General features: G+C 48.3%; 1 protein-coding gene across 2 annotated transcripts; it reads left to right on the top strand.

Moving 5' to 3' along the window:
* Positions 1-625: 625 nt before the first annotated feature.
* On the top strand, positions 626-24,098 carry SCRN3 (secernin 3). 2 transcript variants are annotated; one of them, XM_077319674.1, is made up of 8 exons: positions 626-856; positions 6,742-6,901; positions 7,703-7,884; positions 10,422-10,621; positions 12,179-12,388; positions 17,226-17,388; positions 19,297-19,477; positions 22,081-24,098. In XM_077319674.1, the coding sequence occupies exons 2-8, from the start codon at positions 6,746-6,748 to the stop codon at positions 22,237-22,239; spliced, it is 1,251 nt and encodes a 416-aa protein (XP_077175789.1). In that variant the 5' UTR covers positions 626-856; positions 6,742-6,745; the 3' UTR covers positions 22,240-24,098. The 2 variants fall into 2 exon arrangements, with proteins under 2 accessions (XP_077175789.1, XP_077175790.1); XM_077319675.1 differs by lacking the exon at positions 626-856 and adding an exon at positions 5,063-5,963.
* The last annotated feature ends 90 nt before the right edge of the window (positions 24,099-24,188 follow it).

The raw sequence follows: 24,188 nt of genomic DNA, 5'->3' as shown, positions 1-24,188 counted from the left end.
TCTTAAAATTGCCACTGGACACAAACTCCCTTACACAGACATTAGCAGCTACTGTGACCCTCTGCTTTATTGTTATCCAACATTCTAAAATCTAAATCCCATTCAGTTGTGCCGCCTCCTTCTGCACACCGTGGAAATTACTCTTCCAATGCACTTTAAAAGTAGATTTTTCTTGGGTCTATTATGCACATTTTGTATTATGCAGTTTCAATATTCTCTTGCAGCTGCATTTTCTTGTGCTGGACGGAACAAACCTAGAGTCCAGTGGCACCTTTAAGACCAACAGCGTTTTAGTCAAGGTATCAACTTTCCTGTGAGGAAGTGTTCCATGCACACAAGAGCTCATCCCTTGAATAAAAATTTGAGGAAGTGTGCATGCACGCAAGAGCTTTGTTGGTTTTAAAAGTGCCAATGGACTCTAAAGTTGTTCTGCTGCTTCAGTCCAACAGGGCTACCCTCTTCCAAATGTGCGGGCAGGAAACTCTCCTAAAGTGCCTTGAAAGTGCCTTCTCCAACATATACACAAAGACCCCGGCTGAGCTCACAGGAAAATCCAGCGGCCCAAACCCGTTGAAAGTGCATCCACCCAAGGCGTGTAGACGACGGATTCAGCCTCCCCCGGGGGCGAAAACCGGCTCCACTTCTGTTTTGCCCGCCTCAGCCGCGTTCCTCCTCCGACTCGGGGCTTCCGGGGCAAGCGGCGTTTCCTGCAGCGGGAGAAGGCGGACGAGGGCCGGGACTCCTCCCCGCGGGTTTGGCGGCCTCCTTTCTACCTCCGGAGAGAGGCCTGCAAGGCGCGCTCGGATACGTGAGGGAAGGAAGGGCGAGCCTGCGCTGACTCCGCGCCCGCCACCGGGTAGGCGCCGCCTGCAATTGCGCGGAGCGGAGCGGCTTCGGGCTGCTGTTGCGTTGCGCGCCTGAGTGGCAGGGACACAAGCCCTGGCCGGAAAGGCGCTCCTCTGGCGGCCTCCCGTGTTTAGAAATGCCCCAGTGTGCCCTCCTGTGGAAGCCGCAGGCCCGTTTTGTGCACATGCTTAGCTGGAAGGGGATCGGTTGGGGGTGCCAGCCTCCAGGTGGTTCCTGGGGAGCTTTTGCAATTGCAGCTCTGTCCCTGGAGAAGATGGGTGCTTTGGAGGGTGGTCTCTGTAGCATTGGACCCCGCTGAGGTCTCTGGTCTCCCCGGCTCCCAACCTGGATCTGGCAACACTAGGGTAGATTTATGAAAGGGACTTTCAGGGTACACAGGGCACCAATGCATGCCTCAGGATTATAGGACAGTGTGCTGGGTTAACCAGCTTTCTGTATACTGAGTCCCTGTGAGGCAGAAGTGTAAACGAGAAATTTTACCAATATGTCACTTTAATAGATGGCTGGGGAAGGCCACCCCGTATTGAGTCTGCCATGAAAACGCTGGAGGGCGTCACCCCAAGGGTCAGACATGACTCGGTGCTTGCACAGGGGACACCTTTACCTTTAACTTTTATAGAAGTTACAAAAGTCGTGTATGCACAAATTTCTCTGCTTTGTCAGGAGAACTACAGGTTTTTATATCGCATCCATTGAGCTGCAAAAAGCGCAAACTCTAATGCTCTCTAAAGACACGAGATAAAAATCTATAGCTCTGATGAGGCTCCATGAAAACAAATTTATTTGCCATAAATTGTTGGAGAACCAATGAGGATTCATACCTTGTTTGATAACATTTTGTTTGTATTTTAATAGAGGTTACGCCCTAGTAAAATTTCTTGCCTCTCATGGACTCATCATGGTTTAAACCAAACCTCAAAACAATGATTACTTACATTGCACCTTGAAGATTTAGCAAATTCACTGTGGAAGAAGCTTTTATGAGCCTTAACTGTGGGAATCCATTCTCTTTGGGTCAAGTCAGAGAGAACTGCCCACTGGAGATTTGGAGAGATAACGTCTCTGAATGACAGATTGGTTCCCCTGAAGGAAATTGCTGCTTTGAAGGCCAAATTCTTTGAAATCCAAATCCTATGGTGTTATCTCCTTTCCAAACCCCACCATCTTCAGGCCAAACATTTACATCTACATCTTGACAAAATCAGTGTCCAGTAGCACCTTTAAGACCAACAAAGATTTATTCAAGGCGTGAGCTTTCAAGTGCATGCACTCTGGTCACAGTCTGGCCTCAGACTGTGATTTTGTTCTACTTCAGACCAACATGGCTACCCACTTAATCTATCTAAATCTTGAGGAATTCCTAAATCTTTAGAAATTTCCCAGCATGTGTGTGTGTGCATACTACACACATACTGTACACATACCTTGGTGTGTGTGTGCATACTACACTGTTCCTCTCAAATTTTAAAGGTGGCCTTCTGCATGGCACTGCCACCCTTTTTACCAGCAAACCAAAACGATTCCATAATAAAAGCAGCAGCCAAACCAGTAGAAAAAGTCAATTAAAATGCAACAGTAACTCAACACAGCTGGTATTCCATGCAGCAGATACTGAAGTATCAGACAACAAGCCCACGAGACAGCAATGTGCTCTCTAATAGCAGTTTTTGTCAGATCCGAGAATGCTGAAAGCATACAATTTTTCTTCATTGTTTTAATCCAGGGGTAGTCAAACTGCAGCCCTCCAGATGTCTACGAACTACAATTCCCATGAGCCCCTGCTAGCGTTTGCTGGCAGGGGCTCATGGGAATTGTAGTCCACGGGCATCTAGAGGGCTGCAATTTGACTACCCTTGTTTTAATTCATGTTTATGGTTGAAGTGTGGTCTGTGATCTTAATAACGGGGAGGTCAGAGAGAAGGGTGGGAGTGATTCCAAATCTTTAAACCGCCCGTGGCGCCGCGTGCGCCACGTCTTTAAACCGCCCGTGGCGCCGCGTGCGCCACGGACTAAATAAAAGGCTAAGGGGTTCTAGGGCGGGATGTGTCCGTGATGAGGAAGGGTCTGGATTGGACCCTTCCTCCAAACAGACAATCCCAGCCCCAGCAACGGCGATTCCCAGCCCCAGCAACGGCGAGCCGCGCACAGCGCGGCTCGCAGTTGCTCCCTTGGCTGCTGGCCTGGAGTGTCGGAGGCGCAAAGCGCCTCCGACGTGTCAGGCCAGCCGCAAGGGAGCCCCCGGCAGCCGCGCAGAGCGCGGCTGCCGGGGGTTCTCTGCCCGGCGGCCTGACGCGGCGAGAGGCGCAAAGCGCCTCTCGCTGCGTCAGGCCGCCGCCCAAGCAACTCCCTCTCGGCGGTGGACTCCATTGACAAAATTGCCCCTCTGCGAAGGCGCTCCGCTGCCAGGAAGCGGCGAGGCTGCGCGAGGGGCGTGAGCCGAGCCTCCGCTGAGCTGCTTGGAAAAGCCGGCCCGAGCCGCCACTCTGCTGTCAAAAAGCGGGAAGCCCGAACGAGTCCGTCTCGGGGGGGGGGGGAGGCTCCATTGACAAATTCCCCCTCTGCAAAGGCGCAGAGCGAGGGGCGTGAGCCGAGCCTCCGCAGAGCTGCTTGGAAAAGCCGGCCCGAGCCGGTGCTCCGCTGCCAGGAAGCGGGAAGCCCGAGCGAGTCCTTCTCGGGGGTCTACTCTATTGACAAAATTGCCCCTCTGCAAAGGCGCTCCCCTGCTAGGAAGCGCAAAGGCCGAGCGAGGGGCATGAGCTGAGCCTCCGCAGAGCTGCTTGGAAAAGCCGGCCCGAGCCGGCGCTCCGCTGCCAAAAAGCGGGAAGCCCGAGCGAGTCCTTCTCGGTGGGGGGGAATCTATTGACAAAATTGCCCCTGTGCAAAGGCGCTCCGCTGCCAGGAAGCGCAAAGGCCGAGCGAGGGGCATGAGCTGAGCCTCCGGGGAGCTGATTGGAGAAGCCGACCCGAGCCGCCGCTCCTCTGCCAGGAGCCGGCAAGGCCAAGCAAGGGGCGTGAGCCGAGCCTCCGCTGAGCTGCTTGGAAAAGCCGGCCCGAGCCGGCACTCTGCTGTCAAAAAGCAGAAAGCCCGAACGAGTCCTTCTCGGGGGGGGGGGGGGGGAGGCTGGAGGCTCCATTGACAAAATTCCCCCTCTGCAAAGGCGCAGAGCGAGGGGCGTGAGCCGAGCCTCCGCTGAGCTGCTTGGAAAAGCCGGCCCGAGCCGGCACTCTGCTGTCAAAAAGCAGGAAGCCCGAACGAGTCCTTCTCGGGGGGGGGGGAGGCTGGAGGCTCCATTGACAAAATTCCCCCTCTGCAAAGGCGCAGAGCGAGGGGCGTTAGCCGAGCCTCCGCTGAGCTCCTTGGAAAAGCCGGCCCGAGCCGGCACTCTGCTGTCAAAAAGCAGGAAGCCCGAACGAGTCCTTCTCAGGGGAGGGGGGAGGCTCCATTGACAAAATTCCCCCTCTGCAAAGGCGCAGAGCGAGGGGCGTGAGCCGAGCCTCCGCAGAGCTGCTTGGAAAAGCCGGCCCGAGCCGGTGCTCCGCTGCCAGGAAGCGGGAAGCCCGAGCGAGTCCTTCTCGGGGGTCTACTCTATTGACAAAATTGCCCCTCTGCAAAGGCGCTCCCCTGCTAGGAAGCGCAAAAGCCGAGCGAGGGGCATGAGCTGAGCCTCCGCAGAGCTGCTTGGAAAAGCCGGCCCGAGCCGGCGCTCCGCTGCCAAAAAGCGGGAAGCCCGAGCGAGTCCTTCTCGGTGGGGGGGACTCTATTGACAAAATTGCCCCTGTGCAAAGGCGCTCCGCTGCCAGGAAGCGCAAAGGCCGAGCGAGGGGCATGAGCTGAGCCTCCGGGGAGCTGATTGGAGAAGCCGACCCGAGCCGCCGCTCCTCTGCCAGGAGCCGGCAAGGCCAAGCAAGGGGCGTGAGCCGAGCCTCCGCTGAGCTGCTTGGAAAAGCCGGCCCGAGCCGGCACTCTGCTGTCAAAAAGCAGAAAGCCCGAACGAGTCCTTCTCGGGGGGGGGGGGGGAGGCTGGAGGCTCCATTGACAAAATTCCCCCTCTGCAAAGGCGCAGAGCGAGGGGCGTGAGCCGAGCCTCCGCTGAGCTGCTTGGAAAAGCCGGCCCGAGCCGGCACTCTGCTGTCAAAAAGCAGGAAGCCCGAACGAGTCCTTCTCGGGGGGGGGGGGAGGCTGGAGGCTCCATTGACAAAATTCCCCCTCTGCAAAGGCGCAGAGCGAGGGGCGTTAGCCGAGCCTCCGCTGAGCTCCTTGGAAAAGCCGGCCCGAGCCGGCACTCTGCTGTCAAAAAGCAGGAAGCCCGAACGAGTCCTTCTCAGGGGAGGGGGGAGGCTCCATTGACAAAATTCCCCCTCTGCAAAGGCGCAGAGCGAGGGGCGTGAGCCGAGCCTCCGCAGAGCTGCTTGGAAAAGCCGGCCCGAGCCGGTGCTCCGCTGCCAGGAAGCGGGAAGCCCGAGCGAGTCCTTCTCGGGGGTCTACTCTATTGACAAAATTGCCCCTCTGCAAAGGCGCTCCCCTGCTAGGAAGCGCAAAAGCCGAGCGAGGGGCATGAGCTGAGCCTCCGCAGAGCTGCTTGGAAAAGCCGGCCCGAGCCGGCGCTCCGCTGCCAAAAAGCGGGAAGCCCGAGCGAGTCCTTCTCGGTGGGGGGGACTCTATTGACAAAATTGCCCCTGTGCAAAGGCGCTCCGCTGCCAGGAAGCGCAAAGGCCGAGCGAGGGGCATGAGCTGAGCCTCCGGGGAGCTGATTGGAGAAGCCGACCCGAGCCGCCGCTCCTCTGCCAGGAGCCGGCAAGGCCAAGCAAGGGGCGTGAGGCGATCCTCCGTTGAGCTAATTGGAAAAGCCGGCCCGAGCCGGCCCCGCCTGCCGGCTGCCACGGACAGGCCGGGCTGTGTCAACAAGCCGCCCGGTAACTCAGGCAGCCCATTCAGAAATCTCCCCCGGCTGCAGAGCGAGCCGCGCGCCGTCGTCAGGCTAATGAGGCCGCGCCCCGCAAGAAGGCTGCACGTGCCTCCGCCGCTTTCCGGAGTGGCCTGCGTGCCTGCCCAGCGCCCTGGCCTCTGCAAGCTTCGGACACGCCCGGACAACCAGGTAAGCTGCCGCAGCCGGGGGCCCTCCTCGCTCCTTTCCCCTTCCCCCTTCTCCCCTTTCAAGGCCCATTTTTATAAATGGGCTTTGAAACTAGTTAACTAATAAGAAGGAAAGAACTTTGATATTATAGAGTTAATCCTTCTGTGGACACACATAATTGGTCCAGTGCGTTTATCCCTCTGATTCACAGGGTAGTATTTCTCACGTACATTCATGGCCAGGCTTATATTACTTCCCCTCCCCCCCCCCCATATCCACACGGAAATTTTTGGGAGAGAAAGACCGGATCCCTAGAAGAAATGTTGTTCAGGGCACATCCAGGTTTTCACCAAACTGGTTACCAGTTTCCCAGAGGCTCCTAATATACTAGCTACTTCACACACAGAAGGTCCCAGGTTCAATCCCCAGTATGACCAACTCAAAGGATTAGGTGGTCCGTGATGTGCAAGACCCCTATTTGAAATGGTGGCAAGCTACTGCCATTCAGAATAATCAATACTGGCCTTGATAGATCAGTTATCTGACTCATAAGGCAGCTTCCAGTGCATGTGTAATCATGTTGATGCATAGTATAAAGATCTAAGGCATTGCCATGCTGCATTCATGCCTTGCCAAGAAAGCCCACTGTGTCTTTCATAAAAGCTCCTAACTCTTTAACTGACATGAAGTGTGTTGTATGTTTTCCCTCCTTTCATTGGCAGTCCAGACAGCTATTAATCATTTGTGCAGTGCAAGGAGGAAAGGTAGCTGTTTACCGGACTGTTGTGTTATTTCCCAGGACGATGGAACCTTCTTCCTGTGATACTTTTGTGGCTTTGCCCCCAGCGACACTTGGCCACAGGATCATCTTTGGGAAAAACTCAGATCGGCCCTCCGATGAAGTCCAGGAGGTGGTGTATTTCCCAGCTTCCCAGCATAAGCCAGGAGAAAAGGTGGAGGTGAGAACAAGGCTGGAAAGAGAATCGGGCCACATTGGCACTTGTATCTTTCTTTGCAGCTTCCAGAGCAAAGCAGCAAAACAAATATTCATTTTCAAAATAGAACTGTCTGCTGCAGCAACAAATGTTCATTTTGAAAATAAAATTGCATCCTGGTCCTTCAGCGAAAATCACGGTTAATGAGTTGTAGAGTTAGCAAATGCTTCCTTTCAAAAAATTTCAGAATAAAAAAATATTGTGCAATTCAGATTTATTTTGCAGTTGTTGCAGGTTCTGCAGTATTTGGTAGGTTCTCATTGCTCTTTTTAATTGCATTTTTTTTTTTTTGCAAGAGCGATTGCCTCTCTGTCTGTACCCCCTGAAAAGCACTCCTCTCTGCTAATGCCAACCAGTTGGTATTCCCTGGCCTCAAGGAAGTATGCTTGGCCTCAACGTTTTCTGTCCTGGCTCCTTCCTGATAGAATGAGCTCCCTAGAGATCTGGGCACAGTCTGAACTAGTGCAGATCTCCAGGGCCTGTAAGATGGAGCTCTTCTGCCAGGATTTCGGTTTTGTAGCCAGTGAAATAGCATCTATTACTCCCCCCAGCAAAGATGATTGTAGACTGGCACCAGAAAAACAGAAGGCGATTGTTACCAGAATCTTGACACCTGAATTGTTAACATAATAACTGGTTTTAGTCTTAATCTAAACCTCGTTTTAACTCATTTTGTTGTTTCATTTCTGTTTTAATGTACCGGCTCACTCGAAAGGTGGTATAGAAATAAAATAAAATAATAAATAATATATTTTTAAATTGCAGTGCACCTATATAGAAATTGACCAAGTGCCAGAAACATACGCAGTTGTCCTGAGTCGCCCGTCGTGGCTATGGGGTGCGGAAATGGGAGCGAACGAGCATGGGGTTTGCATTGGCAATGAAGCCGTGTGGGGGAGAGAAGAAGTCGGTGATGATGAAGCCCTCCTGGGCATGGATCTCGTCAGGTGCGTAGGCAATATGCGTGATGTTCTCTGGAACAAAATGGGGTGTTTTGGTTTTTTTATAGTAAGCAGATAGAGGGAATGTCGGAGCTGGTCCACAGGTGGCGCTGAATCCAGATTGATTTGTCGGTTTCCACCAGTTCTTCCTTCCTTTGTGCACCGCTCCCCCATGTTATTTTTCAGGGCCTTCTTTGCCCCAGGGACAGCATCTCATAGAGGACTCTGGGTTGCAGAGGGAGAGAGAAGGCCAGAATTTCCAGTCCAGTGGTTCTCAACCTTCGTAATGCCGCGACCCTTTAATTCAGTTCCTCATGTTGTGGTGACCCCCAGCCATAAAATTATGCAAGTGTTCTTTCACAGAAATTAAACCGAAACTGATCAATGGCGTGAAGATCCATTGTTCATGATTGCATATAAATTAGTTTTCTCGCGGGGTTTCTCAGTTCAGTTCTGCCTCTTGTCCCACCATGCCGATCTCGCTCTTTTCCGCTGCTCCAGACAAACGAACACTCTATCTCGATCTACCCCGCAAGGCTGTTCTGTGGATGGCACCCCCCCCCCCGGCCAAGCTGCTTGCCCTGCCATGACCCTGTGAAAGGGTTGTTCGACCCCCAAAGGGGTCCCGATCCCCAGGTTGAGAACCACTGTTCTAGTCCATGTAGTCTGGATCCCATGTCTCATCCCACACCTTGACTGGTGTCTCATCATTGTATTACTCAGCACCTAGTGACTTGCCGCTGAGTGCGTCAAGCGCCTCCTTAGAAAAACATTGTGTTTGTGTTGAAAACTCTAGCTCTGGTGCTTGATGTCCTTTTTACACATGCCAGATGTCGCTCAAATTTGGCAGTCCTCAAGCGATAACCAGGCATGCGTTCCCCTGAATGTTAATAATTCTGGGAAACACATGAAGACTGCAAGCTGTTAGCTTCCCATAAAGGTTTTATTGCAGTATCAATAAATGCTAGAAGCCTGCCTTCTGGTGAAATGCTGTTTTATCTTAAGGAAGAAAGGCCCGGCGGTTTTTTGATGTTGGATCAATAGGTGCTGGCGTCTTTCTGCGATGCCAAGATAACATCTTGTTCTGTGATGCTGACCTGTAATAACTCACCCCCTTCCCAGTCCTAGACACATGCTGCAAAGCTTACAAGTGTGGCATTCAGAGTCCATTTCCCTCCTCATCTGGATTTGGCTCCATAGCCACAACCGTAACATTGACGCAAACAGAATGTATCTCCCCAAGAAGCTTAGTTGGGTTTAAAGCTGTGTTTGCCTTGCTAATAGCACCCAGCCCTCTGTTGAGCCATTTAGCTATTCCTGTGTTTTGAAACCCTTCCAGACTTTCTTACGATACCTCCCACCCTGTGCGCACATGCCTGTGCCAGTGTTTGGTAAATAGAAATCATTTTAAGGATGCTGGGGGATGCTTAGAGATTTGCGATTATCCTTTCTCTGCAATGCTCCTAAGGAAGACTCTCTGATCTTTTTCAGCCTGTGGGAGCCCTTCAGATCCTTACACGGGATGGGGGCGTAACCCCCATGCTGAACAGAATAGAAGTGATGTAATCTTAAAATAGCCAATGGGCAGTGCAAGACCCTGCATGATTCCAGATCGATGCTGAGTGATGGTTCCTGTGTTAATGAGCAGCTGCTAACCTACACAGCTTAGAGCAGCCTTTTGACCATGGAGGAGCCCCTGATATAATTTTTCAGGCTTTGAGGAGCCCCGGAAGCGGGGTCAGCTGGCCACACTCCCCCCTCCAGGAAGTGGCATGTCACTAGAAGTGACATCACACCCACATTAGCAGGCAGGCTCGAGAAGGGCTCGAGAAGGCCCACCCACCCACCTGCTTGCTTGCTTTCTTAGAATCATAGAGCTGGAAGGGGCCATACAGGCCATCTAGTCCAACCCCCTGCTCAACGCAAGTTCAGCCCAAAGCATCCAAGAAAAGTGTGTATCCAACCTTTGCTTGAAGACTGCCAGTGAGGGGGAGCTCACCACCTCCTTAGGCAGCCTATTCCACTGCTGAACTACTCTGACTGTGAAACATGTTTTCCTGATATCTAGCCTATATCGTTGTACTTGAAGTTTAAACCCATTACTGCGTGTCCTCTCCTCTGCAGCCAACGGAAACAGCATCCTGCCCTCCTCCAAATGACAACCTTTCAAATACTTAAAGAGGGCTATCATGTCCCCTCTCAACCTCCTTTTCTCCAGGCTGAACATTCCCAAGTCCCTCAACCTATCTTCACAGGGATTGGTCCCTTGGCCCCAGATCATCCTCGTCCTGCTTGCTCCTTCAGGAAAGGAAAGACGAGCACACTTGTGCTCAAGTGCAGAAAGCTTTCTGCTTGAATTGGGGGGCGGGGGGGGGGACCAAGCAGAAAGACTCGGGTTCAAATCGATCTGAATTCAGCAGGATCGGCAGGCAGCGGGGGGAGGGGGGAGTAAGTGCAGAATCAGCCTAGCATGCACCCTCCTGCAATTCAATTGCTGTTAATCACAAAGATCAACTTCTGACAAAATACTTCCTTTCTTTTAGACTCGGACTTGAAAGAGCTGACACTGCCGAGAAAGCTGTCTGCGTCATCACTGAGTTGTTAGAGAAGCACGGCCAAGGTGGAAATTGCATGGAAGGCCACATGTCATTTACCTACCATAATAGTTTCCTGATAGCAGACAGGAAGGAAGCCTGGGTGCTGGAAACCTCCGAAAAGCATTGGGCAGCAGAGCATGTGAAAGGTACGAATGACATCCATAACTGAGTAGATTATGTGACTTTCAAGTGCTCTTCTTCCATATGCTATTCAAGTGCTCTTCTTCCATATGCTATTTGAGCATGCTGACAAAGGTGGTGTAAATTATGCTAGAATGACTTAGTCATAGAATCATAGAATAATAGAGCTGGAAGGGACCTCATGGGTCATCTAGTCCAACCCCCTGCACTATGCAAGACACTCAAAACCCTATTGCTCATCCACTGTAACCTGCCTCCCCCTTGAACCTTCACAAGAACCAGCGTGAGGTAGTGGGTAAGAGCAGTAGCTTCTAATCTGGAGGACCAGGTTTAATTTCCTGCCCCAGCTAGGTGGCCAGTCACACAGTTCTTCCAGAGTTCTCTCAGACTCAACTGCCTCACAGGGTGTCTGTTGTGGGGAGAGGAGGGGTAGGCGATTGTAAACTGCTTTGAGACTCCTTTGGGTAGAGAAAAGCAGCATATAAGAACCAAAGCACTGATAAACCAGCAGCATATAAGAACCAAAGCACTGTTCTGACCAAGCAATAATCTCAGGCTTCTGTCAGCCTCACCTCCCTCACAGGGTGTCTGTTGTGGGGAGAGGAAAGGGAAGGCAAATGTAAACCGCTTTGAGACTGCTTTGGAGAGTTAAATACAGGGTACAAAGCCTTCACAAGCCAGTGTGGTGCGTTTATTTATTTTTTATTCTTTGTATATATCATGTTGAGCCTCTTGTGGCGCAGAGTGGTAAGGCAGCCGCCTGAAAGCTTTGCCCATGAGGTTGGGAGTTCAATCCCAGCAGCCGGCTCAAGGTTGACTCAGCCTTCCATCCTTCCGAGGTCGGTAAAATGAGTACCCAGCTTGCTGGGGGGTAAACGGTAATGACTGGGGAAGGCACTGGCAAACCACCCCGTATTGAGTCTGCCATGAAAACGCTAGAGGGCGTCACCCCAAGGGTCAGACATGACTCAGTGCTTGCACAGGGGATACCTTTACCTTTACCTTTTATATATCATGTTCCCAGGGAGTGCAGGACAGTTTACATGCAATTAAAAACATACATGCAATAATATAAATAAACAACTTAAAATCTAAGCTATTGTAGGTTTTAAAACCTAAACTAATTTGCCTAGGCTGTCTCCTGCTCCAAGGGGAGTCAAAGGGTTGCCAGAAAATAATTTATCAGATATAATAGGTAATAAGGTAGGGAGGTCAGTGGAATTTTACATGTAATTTTTGAGGCCTCAATCATTACAAGGCCTGCAGAATTGTCCTGTGGTCTCCCGTCTTCTTCAGGCAGGTCCCAGTTCTCTGGGGAGTGTTTTTTCAAGGGTGCAAGAGGCAGGAAGGGGGAGGAAGCAAAGCCATGTTCTTCAGGCTCTGATCCGTTTTATTCTTATTGGATCCAGGCCCAAGTTTGTTTCAGTGTTCTCTGGATAGATTACAAAGAAATCACTTGGAAGCGCCCACCTTCCATGGATGTAGAGGTGAGTCAGGTTTGCACAGAACATTTTAAGTGGGACCTATTTTCACAGTTTGTGTCTGTTTTAAAACAAATGCAGAGGGCGTGCGGAATATATCCAATCAGCTGTCCATAACCAGGGTGGATCGTGGACATCCAGAAATAAAGGACTATGCTCGGAGCAGAGGCTGGTGGGACGGCGAGAAAGAGTTTGATTTCGCTGCCACATATTCCTATGTCAATACGGCCAGAATGACCGCAACACGGGGCAGATACTGTGAAGGCTATAAGCTGCTGAAGAAACATGAAGGTATCTTTGAATCATGGTGGGATTGATGCTTGCCCATTTATCTAAATATGAAAACATCTCTTGAAGTTCTAAAATGAAATCCGCTTGAACCAGTTTGGTGTAACGGTTGAATGGTGGACTCCAGGCTGAAGAACCAGGTTTGATTCCTCACTACTCCACATGAAGCCAGCTCGGTGACCTTGGGTCAGTCCCAGTTCTCTCAGAGCTCTCGTAGCCTCACTTACCTCACAGGGTGTCTGTTGTGGGGAGAGGAAGGGAAGGTGATTGTCAGCTGCTTTGAGACTCCTTCAGGTAGTTAAAAGCAGGGTACAAAAAATAGCTTCTAGTGAATGCCTTGATTTTGATAGTTATTGGACAGCTGGGCCATTGAAAGAAGAGCTGTATTAATTTTCTCGTTGCGATTGAAGGTGGAAACTCCCATTTCAAGCATTTGATATGATGAGGCTACTTTTCTGCTTTTTCACAAGGAATGATGTCAACTGCTATCCCTTGAGGTACTTAAGATCCAGACCTTGAGGTTTTGAGATATTTTTAAAAACTACAGTGCAGGGGTTCATGGTGAGAGTTTGATTGCTCCAGAATTAGGATCTTTTAAATATTTGTTCATATTATATACAAGGAATGTAGTACATCTACTGCCTCCATTTAACAGAAAGTATTTATTTCACTTAGCCTCCAGGTGAAACTTGTACATGTTTGTCAGTCCTCTAATTCTTTGTCCCAAGTAATGCAGATTTCAGGGTAGGCGTGGAAACAGTTTGGTATAGTGGTTCAGAACATTGGCCTCTAATCTGGCGAGCCGGGTTTGATTCCCTGCTCCTCCATATGCAGCCAGCTGGGTGACCTTGGGCTAGTCCCAGTCCTGTTAGAACTGTTATTGCAGAGCAGTTCTGTCAGGGCTCTCTCAGCCCCACCTACCTCACAGAATGTCTGTTGTGGGGAGAGGAAGGGAAGGCAATTGTAAGCTGCCGTGAGGCTCCTTCAGGTAGTGAAAAGTGGGATATAAAGCCAACTCCTCTTCTTCCTTTTGACATGAGTCTCTTCCCCAGACTGTGGATGAAGTCGGTGAGAGAAATGTGTGACATCAAAATGTAAATATGAACCTGGCATAAGGACATGGTCACCAGTTTATCAATATTTAACCCACAAGGTTTAGTCATTATTATTTCTGTTTGAATTTTAATGAAGGTACACAAAAATTTGAGGTCTACCTTCCCGTATCCAATGTCCACCACCCTTTAACTGCTGTACCGCATGAGGTCTTTGTCTACCCTCCCCTCTGAGTGCAGCTTATCCTAGCCCTTAAAATGCTGCTTCCTGGCTTGGGGAAGAAGGACAGGAATAATGTCAGGTATGGTGGTGGTCTTCAGTGGACGGTGGAATCAGGGAAGTCCCTCTCAACTATCCCTCCAAGATGTAATCTTCCGTAGAAAATAAAGCATTGGGGTTTGGAGACAAAATTGCATGAGGAAAGGATGAGGGAGCTTGGTCTGTTTAGCCTGGAGAGAAGACGACTAAGAGGTGATATGATCACCATCTTAAAATACTTGAAGGGCTGTCATATAGAAGATGGAGCAGAGTTGTTTTCTGTGGCCCCAGAGGGTCAGACCAAAACCAGTGGGTTGAAATTAATTCAAAAGAAATTTCAGCTAAACATCCGGAAGAAGTTCCTAACTGTTAGAGCAGTTCCTCAGTGGAACAGGCTTCCTCAGGAGGTGATGGGTTCTCCTTTGGAAGTTTTTAAGCAGAGGCTAGATAGTCATATGACAGAAATGCTGATTTTATGGACTTAGGCAGACTGTGAATGGGTGTGCCAGTGTTTGTCTCTTGTGCCAGTGTTTGCCTCTTGTGGCCCTTCCTTCCATACCCAGGGAATTGCTGATCACCACTGTGGGATGGTAGATGAATTTCCTCCAAGCCAGGCTGAATTCTGGAGATTTTTTTGAAACTGAGGTCACTGTAGGTAGGCAGGTAGTTGTGAGTTCCTGCATTCTGCAGGGGGTTGGACTAGATGACCCTGGAGATCCCTTCCAACTCTATGACTCTGTGAAAACCCTCTGTATCCACACAGGATCCATGTCTGTCTTCTCTTTTAGTCTCTTCCTCTCTGCTTTACTCCCAAGCATAGGTTTTGTTGCCAACTCCTCCTCTCAATACTCCCCCTGGTTATGCATGATATCATATAGCGATGCTACTGGAATATAAGAATAGCGTTGACTGAATCACACCCAAAGCTTGGTGTGTCAAGCTCGGATTGTTTGTAGCTTTGGTTCTTTATTCCACCTCTTGGATCTGTGAAAGCCACCACAAAAAAGAAAAAAAATCTGGGTCAGTCAAGAAGGAAGGCATCCTTCCCCGAGCTGCCTGCAGTTTGTATCTCTTCAAGGAAGTTCACCTGGCCGTTGAGGACCCAGGCTTTAGCAGCAAGCTGTGGCAGGACAGACTCCGTAGGAGTGTACCCTTCTCTTTCGAGCACTGCCAACTCCTGCAATTCTTACAACAGCTATTAACTTAGTTTTGATGGCTTGCTTTCAGAATTGCAGTTATAGTCATCTGTGCCTCCCAAAATAAAATTAAGTCCAAATCACATTGCACCCTTCTGTTTCGATTTTTTTTTTCCTGCTGGAGCCCTGTTACTCCCAGTTGTAGCAGTTATTTTGCGCTCTCCAGTGGATTACTTATAGGTATAATACCCCTGTGATCATGCAAATCCTGCATTCATTTGGTGTAGGGGGATTGCAGGTTCTGAATACTGAACATTTCTTAAATGTCTGTCTAGTGTGAAGGCATTGTGGAGATTCTATCAGTGTCTTTATCTAAATCCCCATTTTTAGGGACTTACCTCAACATTTTTAAGGCACACCGGGCGTTCGAATTATCAGCCTGATGCTTCTTAAGCTTTTATATATTTTTAGCAGATCTTGAGGGAATCATTATTGTAACTCACACTAATCTCTGAAGATTTCTGTATCAATTGTCTTTAAATCTTCTGAAATTTTGGCAGCGGAGGATTTGTTTTTCATATTGAGGCGGTTCATTTAAGATGGTCACTAGGTTTTCATTAAAAAAAACAGGAAAACCTAGTGAAAACAATTTTTAAAAATAAAGCATCAAGTCAAGAACACAGGGAGCATTTGAAAAAGGAAGAGACAGAATTTCGTTCAGACAGACCTGTATCTAAATAATTGGCTGGTTACTTTGAGCAGGTGGGTGTATTCCACCTTCTTCAGCTCTGCAGTTCCTGGCCATAACCATCTCTTTCTTATCTCTCAGCCTATTTCCTCTCCAAGTTTTTATTTTCCTCTCATCTACTTCCTTTTTACTTCTGTTCTTTCCCTCTGGTTTAAGAGAGGCGGTCTCTAACCTGGCAAACTGGGTTTGATTCCCTGCTTCTCCACATGCAGCCAGCTGGGTGACCTTCGGCTAGTCCCAGTCCTGTTATTGTTCTCACAGCAGTTCTGTCAGAGCTCTCAGACCCACCTGCCTCACAGGGTGTGGGTTGTGAGGAAAGGATGGGAAGGCAATTGTAAGCCGCTTTGAGACTACTTCAGGCAGTAAAAAATGGAGTATAAAAACCAATTCTTCTTCTTCTCCTTCTGTTTCTTCATCTTTGCCCTCTGCATCTTTGTCTTTGTTTTCTGTTTCTTCTCCTTTAGAATTCCCTTCCCCAACTGTGTCTACTTGGTTAATCCCATTTCTTTCCCCCCTTAGCGGTGGCTCAGTGGTCAGGCATCTGCTCGACATACAGAAGGTTCCAGTTTCAATCCTCAGCATTTCCAGTAAAAAGAAAGAAATCAGAAGTAGGTGATGTGAAAGACCTCTGCCTGAAACCCTGGAAAGCCACTCCCAGTCAGAGTAGACAATATTGACCTTGATGGACTGCAGGTCTAATCATAACCAATAAAATCATGACCGTACACCCTGACGACGTGTTGAATGTTCTAAGCCCTCCAAGAATAAGCCCCGCCCACCAGGAGACTTTAGAACGTTTAGGACTCCCAGCAGGAGAGAGGGAGGGAGAAGGTAAGGGGCCACTGGTCAGGCATGCCCCCTTGCAGCTGACCCTGACATCTCAGCTCTGCTTTCACCTTAACTCTGTGGCAGGCACCCCCACTGCCTTACAAAGCTTCCCTCATTGCCCTGGCAGGCCTTAAAAAGCTTCCCTCCCTGCTCTTGACAGGCAGGGGGCAGAGACTTTAAAGGGACTTGGGCCACTCGTCTTGCAGCTGTCCTTGAAAGCCTGGCTGCACTGTTACCTTAGCTTTAAGGCAGGCAGCCCCTCTCCATTCAAACCCTCCCTCCCTGTCTTGCCAGGCCGAGAGGGACTGTTTAAAGGAAACATGTGCACACACGCAGACATGCAACAGCTAATTCTCAGAATCGGCTGCAGCCCTGGTCCCAATCCATTCAAGCACTCAGTCGCTGCCTTGCCAGGCTAGGAGGGACTGTTTTCAGGGGCCCTGTGCTGCCTTCACTCCCTTTCAATACTCACCCTCAAACTCCGCAGGCTGGAGGGGAGTAATGAAAGGGAGCCCAGGCTGCCTAAAGCCCATTGTATTTTATTTTTGCTTGCAACGGGCTTGTTAGACCTCTGTCATGTCTCCCCTTATACTGTCTTTTTTCGAGACTGAAAAGTCCGTGACTCTCCAGCCTTTCCTCATTGGATACTCGGACGTCTTGATCCTCTTTGTTGCCCTCCTTTGTACTTGTTTCCTCAGCTCTGCAATATCTCCTTGCAGAAGGTATATCTTTCCCCCTTTTCCTTAATTGTTTCTAGGCAGGTATGTGGCTTGCTAAGAGGCACTGATCAGTTGCATGCTGTGTTTTCTTCTCGTAGGCAGGATGACCGCTGAGACAATGATGAGTATCCTCCGGGACAAGGAGAGTGGCATTAACATGGAAGGAGGCTTTATGACCACTGGAAGCATGGTCTCCATTCTTCCACAGGATCCCAGCCTCCCTTGCATTCATTTCTTTACTGGGACCCCAGACCCTGAGAGGTGATATACAAAATAATTTGGCTTGGGAATTAAATACTAGCAATGTAACCGTTCTTGGGGCAGCTTACTTGCTCCCTGTTGACTCTTTTAAACAGACCTGAGCTGTAATGTTGGAAATTAATATTGATATATGTGATCCCTGATTTTCACTGCTAAAAACCTGCTTTGCTTCATGGATTACTGTTTTGATGTATCCGGTTTTTGGCTGAGGCTTAGCAAGCACATTTTCCTTAAAAAGGCAAATGGGATTTTGGGCTGTATCAAACAGAGTATTGTGTCCAGATCACGGGAGGTGATGGTACCGCTTTACTCTGCTCTGGTTCGGCCTCACTTGGAGTACTGTGTTCAGTTTTGGGCACCCCAGTTGAAGAGGGATGTAGACAAACTGGAGCGTGTCCAGAGGAGGGCTACAAAGATGGTGAGGAGTTTGGAGACCAAGACGTATGAGGAAAGTTTGGGGGATCTTGGTCTGTTTAGCCTGGAGAGGAGACGACTGAGAGGGGATCTGATAACCTTCTTCAAATATTTAAAAGGGTGACAAATAGAGGATGGAGCAGAGTTGTTCTCTCTTGCCCCGGAGGGACAGACCAGAACCAATGGGATGAAATTAATGCAAAAGAAATTCCGTCTAAACATCCGGAAGAAGTTCCTGACAGTCAGAGCGGTTTCTCAGTGGAACAGGCTTCCTCGGGAGATGGTGGGTTCTCCATCTTTGGAAATTTTTAAACAGAGGCTGGATGGCCATCCGACAGAGAGGCAGATTCTGTGAAAGCAAAGGGGTGGCAGGTTACAGTGGATAAGCGATTGGGATGTGAGTGTCCTGCATAGTGCAGAGGGTTGGACTAGATGACCCACGAGGTCCCTTCCAACTCTATTATTCTATGACTAGTAATCAAGCCCGCTGCAACTAAATGCAGCGGGCGCTAGGCACTTACTGTGTGTGGCTGTTTCTTCGGTGTCTGTGTTTCTGCGTCGGCAGTCCGATGGGCGGTGGCTGGCTTGGTCGCGTTCTCTCGGCGGCGGCAGCCTGACGCGGTGAGAGGTGCTTTGCGCCTCTCGCCGCGTCAGGCCGCCAGGCAGGGAACCCCCGGCAGCCACGCTTCGCGTGACTGCTGGGGGCTCCCTCGGGCGGAGGCCTGACGTGGCGAGAGGCGCGAAGCGCCTCTCACCGCATCAGGCCGGGAGCAACTGCGAGCCGCACTGCACGCGGCTCGCAGTTCCTGGGGCTGGGAATCGGAGGGACCAATCGGCAGGTGCTTTGCGCCTGCCGATTGGTCCCTCCGATTGTCTGTCGTGAGGAAGGGTCCAATCCGGACCCTTCCTCATCACGGACAAATCCCACCTCAAGGCCCCTTAACCATTTATTTAGTCCGTGGCGCCTGTGGCGCCACGGGAAGTTTAAAGATTCTATTATTGTGTCCTTATCTATGGGAAGACAATTGGAAGGAGAGCCTTTCTGCACTTGTTAGCCTCTTTTGTTAAGCATAATATGAATCCTCCCTCCTCCCTACCTATCTTGCAGAGCCAAAGAGAGAAGCTAAGTGGCTTCTGTAATGTGGTTAGATTTAACCATTTGAATTGCAATGTGAAACAACTTGCATGCCAAGGGAGATTTTGTGAGGTTGACAGATTGCACTCCCATCAATATCCTGGCAGCCATATTCTGAATTGAGTGATCTTCAAAGGCAGTCCCATATATGCTAACCTAATCAAGATATATGTTTACTAGTTGAAGGAATTAGTGTGTGTGTGTTATCTGTTTTGACTAGATAAGATAATATAAGTGGGCTAGAAAATACTTGACAGCTGTCCTTACAGAAAGTAGGAAGAAAGGTAAGCAGTGTGCTTTGACCAGCTTGGCATAGTGACTGATCCTCATTTTATTTTTGTTTATATTTGACTTTACAGATCTCTCTTTAAACCTTTCATTTTTGTGCCAAATATCACTCAGCTGCTAAAAACCAGTTCCCCAGTATTTGGTCCTGAGGATCCTGTTAAAAAGAAGCCGCGTTTTCAGACTAAGCCAGACAGGAGACACGAACTCTTCAGAAAACATGAAAGTGCAGCTGTCCTTATGGAAGGTCCCCAGGTGAGTTGATAGATCTAAGAAAGATCTGAATAGGATGAAGAGTGTTGATATACAACAAGGTTTAGGACAGTGGTTCTCAACGTGGGGGTCGGGACCCCTTTGGGGGTCAAACGACCCTTTCACAGGGGTCGCAGCAGGGCAAGCAGCTTGGCCGGGGGGGGGGGGACACCATCCACACAACAGCCTTGCGGGGTAAATCGAGTGTTCGTCTGCCTGGAGCAGCAGAAAAGAGCAAGATCAGCATGGTGGGACAAGAGGCAGAACTGAACTGAGAAACCCGGGGGGAAAAACCACTTTATATACAATCATGAACAATGGATCTTCACACCATTGGTCACTTTTGGTTTAATTTCTGTGAAAGAACACTTGCATAATTTCATGGTTGGGGGTCACCACAACATGAGGAACTGTATTAAAGGGTCGCGGCATTAGGAAGGTTGAGAACCACTGGTTTAGAGAAATAATTTGAACTAGTCAGACTGCTTGAATAATCCTAGTGTAATTGAATAGTTCAGATGGTGGTTCCGCATAGTGATACAGGCCCAGAGGTCCTTATTAAAGGTCAGTAAGTGAGTTCTCTCTTTCCTTGACTTGGGCCAAGCCAAAGTAATTCATGAGTTAGATGCATGGCCTTACTCCAACAGAGTGCCATACAGTAAGACCCCGAGAGTGATATTGCTGCAGGGGGGCTATCCTCTCTTTGGCTCTGGTTCACAGATGATCATTTGCAGGGCAAGAATATACAAGAGCATAGGATGGGAACTGAGGCAAGATCGGGGGTCTTTCTTGCTGCACTCCTATCTTTTTCCTGTCCCCACAGACAGCTCATGCTCCAATTAATTCATATATAAGTGCCACTGGTGTTAGTGGTGTTGATCGGCAGCTTCTAATCTTGTGAGCTCCACATGCAGCCAGCTGAGTTACTGTGGACTAGTCACAGCCCTGATAGTACTGCTGTCCCAGAGCAGTAACAGCAGGGCTCTCTGAGCCCCACCTACCTCCCAGGGTTGTAAGGAGAGGAAGGGAAGGTGATTGTAAGCCTCTTTGAGACTCAAAAGCAGTATATAAAAACCAGCTCTTCTTCTGTTGCTGTGCTGAGAAAACCTGGTTCTTGCCAAAAGATATCCCAAGATACGCCACATCTAATTAAAAATGTAGATGTTTTGCCAAAGGGTTTTTGCTTTATTTGGAATATTTATATCACACTCACTCTGTATAAATATAGTCAGGGCAACAGAAAACATCAAATAAGAACAATGAAGAAGAAGAACAATGAAGAAGAAGAACAATGAAGAAGAAGAATAGTTGGTTCTTATATGCCACTTTTCTCTACCCGAAGGAGGCTCAAAGCGGCTTACAGTCGCCTTCCCTTTCCTCTCCCCACAACAGACACCCTGTGAGGTGGGTGAGGTTGAGAGAGCCCTGATATTACTGATCAGTCAGAACAGTTTCATCAGTGCCATGGCGAGCCCAAGGTCACCCAGCTGGCTGCATGTGGGGGAGCGCAGAATCGAACCCGGCTTGCCAGATTAGAAGTCCGCACTCCTAACCACTACACCAAACTGGCTCTCAATAAGAAACATCCTGGGTTGGAATCAACCCGTTTTGCCAGTGGCTGAAAAGGGAGTCCCCTTTGGCCACCTGAAAAGCCATGCTGAGGAACACGGGACCTGCCTGGCTGAAAGCCACATAGTACATGGGATATTAGTAAGATGGGAGTTTAGGGGAGAATGTAAAAGCCAGTGGGATGCAAGCCAACATATATGAGACCGCAGCAACAGCATGAAACTAAGAGAAGCAGATAAAAACCACTAGGACATTATCAGAATAAAGATTTCGCCGGAAAATGAACTATCTCCACAAATACTGGTGTATAAAAATATATGTATGATATATTTTATTTATTCATATTCATATCATAAAATATGATGTAAAAGTTGCAGGGGAGAGAGACAATTTATCCATATGATCACCCTCTCGGCCTTTTCCACCCTTGTGGAATCGGCCATTGTGAACTTCCAGGCAGAGTGCAGATTCAAACCTGGCTTGCTAGAACCCAAGTCTGACACTCTAACCACCACGCCACACTCTCTTTCCTTTTTGGGCAGCATGCTTTTATTTCTTTAAACTTTCAATAGGCAATTCTGGCTCCCAGCCAAAACTAAGTGATTTCTCACCTGAGTACTTTGTGATAAGGAACAAACCGGAACAGTAATTATCCAACTATGAAAAAGAATGTAAAATCCTAATGCCAGCTGTGGATGGTTCTTGGTGTGAAACTTTTTAAAAGCGCAAGGCTGTGGGTTGGAAGGTTTCATTGTGGACAACCCAGAAATGCTAAAATGACTTCTCATGGTCTGCTTTTGCTAAGTGAGAAACACTGCACCTCGGCCATCTTTGCTGTGTGTACGAGGCACAGCACAAGATATTTATTTGGATACAGTTTCAAAACTAGATTAAATGTCATCATGTGAACATTTATATTTGCGCTGATCCACTGCACTCACTCATTGCTGGATCCAGCCCTAAAATTTTAAAGTTATTTGTTCCTGTAATGTTGAAGATACACTACATTTTTACAATTTTGAAACATTTTTATGTAGGGCGATGAACTACTGAAGAAGATTCGAAATTTAGAGAAAGAGAAGACTGATGAAATGGAGCATATTTTACAGACTGGACACCTGGATGTTGACCAAGCAGTTAACCTTTTCTCAAAGTGCGTAGAAGAAGAAATCCGTGAATATTTGCCCAAGGATTAAAAATCTGCTGTCATAGGATTTTGTACTGAATGCACTTATGCGGGTGTCTGGAGAAACGATCACACCCCAAATTCAGTTTGTTGTTTGCACATTGCTCATTCTGGCTTAATAGCCCTTGCTGAGCAGGTTGGATTGGAAAATCTTTCAAATATTAATAGTATTATGCTTGGGACAGAGATCTGCTTGTTATGAACACCACTCTAAACCAACATTTTGGCCGTCTGATGATGGCGATTTTCACGGCCCGTTTATCCGCTTCGAGCACAGAGCTCAGTTTGAAATGTTAAAAGTTTATAAGCAAGTGATGGAGACGTAGAATTTCTGATTGCATCCTTTCCCAGTATCCTTACCAATGATTAACACAAAGCTAAGGTTTGCTGTTAACTAGGATTTGAACCCCACTTCCATGAATCACGGTTTTAGGGTCATGGTAGTATAAACCTTAACTATGTGGATGGCAAATTGCAGGGGAATACACGGCGTACGTGAGCTTGATTCCTGAGGTTAGCATTAGACGGCTAGATGTTGCAACGCAGAATATTAAAATATATCATTTTAATAGAAATGATATATTTCAGAGGGCCGAATATAGTTTTATATCATCATTATGACCTGGAATAAAAACAGAAGTATGAATGTTGTAACATCCGTCTGAAAAATATGACTGCATGTAAAGAATGTTTTTAAAACGCAACTAATAATGGAAATCACACGGCTACCGTACACTGCTAGAGAACAAATCAGTGCAGCTCTGTTAAAATAGCATATATATTGATAATTGGCGCCAGGTTAATTTTTCCAGTGATGTGCGGTGCACAGGAAAAGCCTTCAAATGCCACGAGCCCATTTCTCAGTGAGCAGTTTTGTAGATATATAAAAATACACATACGGCAGTAAAACTGCAGTGCGATAGTAAGTTGGCAATTCTACCGGTGTACAAATTTCTCCCAGGCCAAAAGAAACATGCAGCCTGGGTCTCCACCAGTTATATTCCAGAGTCACTCTCTTTGCTGTTCTGGGGAAGGTGCAATTACGAGCACTATTGTGCTTTTATCACTCTGAGAGAGTACCATTTTTAAAGATCAAGTTCAGGCATTTTTGAGGACTTGCCTCTTCAGAGACATACAAATCTAATGCAGGTGTACTGAATATACACAGCACCTTGATGTATAACTGCTTAATGAGTTTCTTTTAGGGGGAAAAAACCCCAAAGACTTTTAATGCGAGCGTGTTAATGTGACATTTGATGCAGTCATGCAGTGGTACAGCAAAAGTTGGGCACCTCTCAGGCCTGTTAAAAGACATGACAGAGAACAAGCGTGCCTGAATGCAAGCCCATGGCTTTGGATGGGTTTTTGATGCAGTCTGTTTTCAGCTTGGCTGTCATCAAACACCGTTAAAAATACTCCTTGGCTCTGTTTCTCTGGGAGATGGGATGGTTGCCTAAGGCTTGATGGCAGGATGCTAAACAGGAACCAGACATATTAATCTACCATTTTCGTCAAAACGAATTGGGCTTCCGTTGACGTTTAATTGAACAGATTTGTTTTACTTGTTTTCAGTCACGTATGAGGCCCGTTGGTTTACATTGTGGGTTTTTTTTTAGTGTACTTCGTTTCTTTTTAGAGGGTTCTGGGCACCCAAATTGGTGGGAAACCTTAAAGTGAAAAGGGATAAACGCAAAACGAAAAGGTACATTTCTGCAGTGGTTTGTCTGGGGGGAATTTTACCCCTGCATGCGAACGCTGGTAGTTTTCTGGAGGAGTACGGTTTTATAGTGAACTGCGCCACGCGATGCCAAATAAGAATGCTAAATTTTGTGTGATGCTGCAGTAATAAAAGAGTAAAAACGTGGACAATGTGACTTCATGTGATCATTTTCAGTATATTCTGAGTGGTAACCCAGAGGGGCACTTGTGGGTTGGCTGCTGTCTGCTTTTACACACAAT

This window comes from Paroedura picta, chromosome 2, assembly GCF_049243985.1.
Source record: "Paroedura picta isolate Pp20150507F chromosome 2, Ppicta_v3.0, whole genome shotgun sequence".
Taxonomy (NCBI): domain Eukaryota; kingdom Metazoa; phylum Chordata; class Lepidosauria; order Squamata; family Gekkonidae; genus Paroedura; species Paroedura picta.
This window is presented reverse-complemented; position numbering and strand designations above follow the sequence as displayed.

Bases quoted from the DNA above. Each gene is read 5' to 3' on its own strand.
- SCRN3 (XM_077319674.1), top strand. From the start codon at position 6,746: ATGGAACCTTCTTCCTGTGATACTTTTGTGGCTTTGCCCCCAGCGACA. The intron at 7,885-10,421 runs GTGCGTAGGCAA...CCTTTCTTTTAG, and splicing joins CTGGGCATGGATCTCGTCAG to ACTCGGACTTGAAAGAGCTG. The intron at 19,478-22,080 runs GTGAGTTGATAG...ATTTTTATGTAG, and splicing joins TCCTTATGGAAGGTCCCCAG to GGCGATGAACTACTGAAGAA.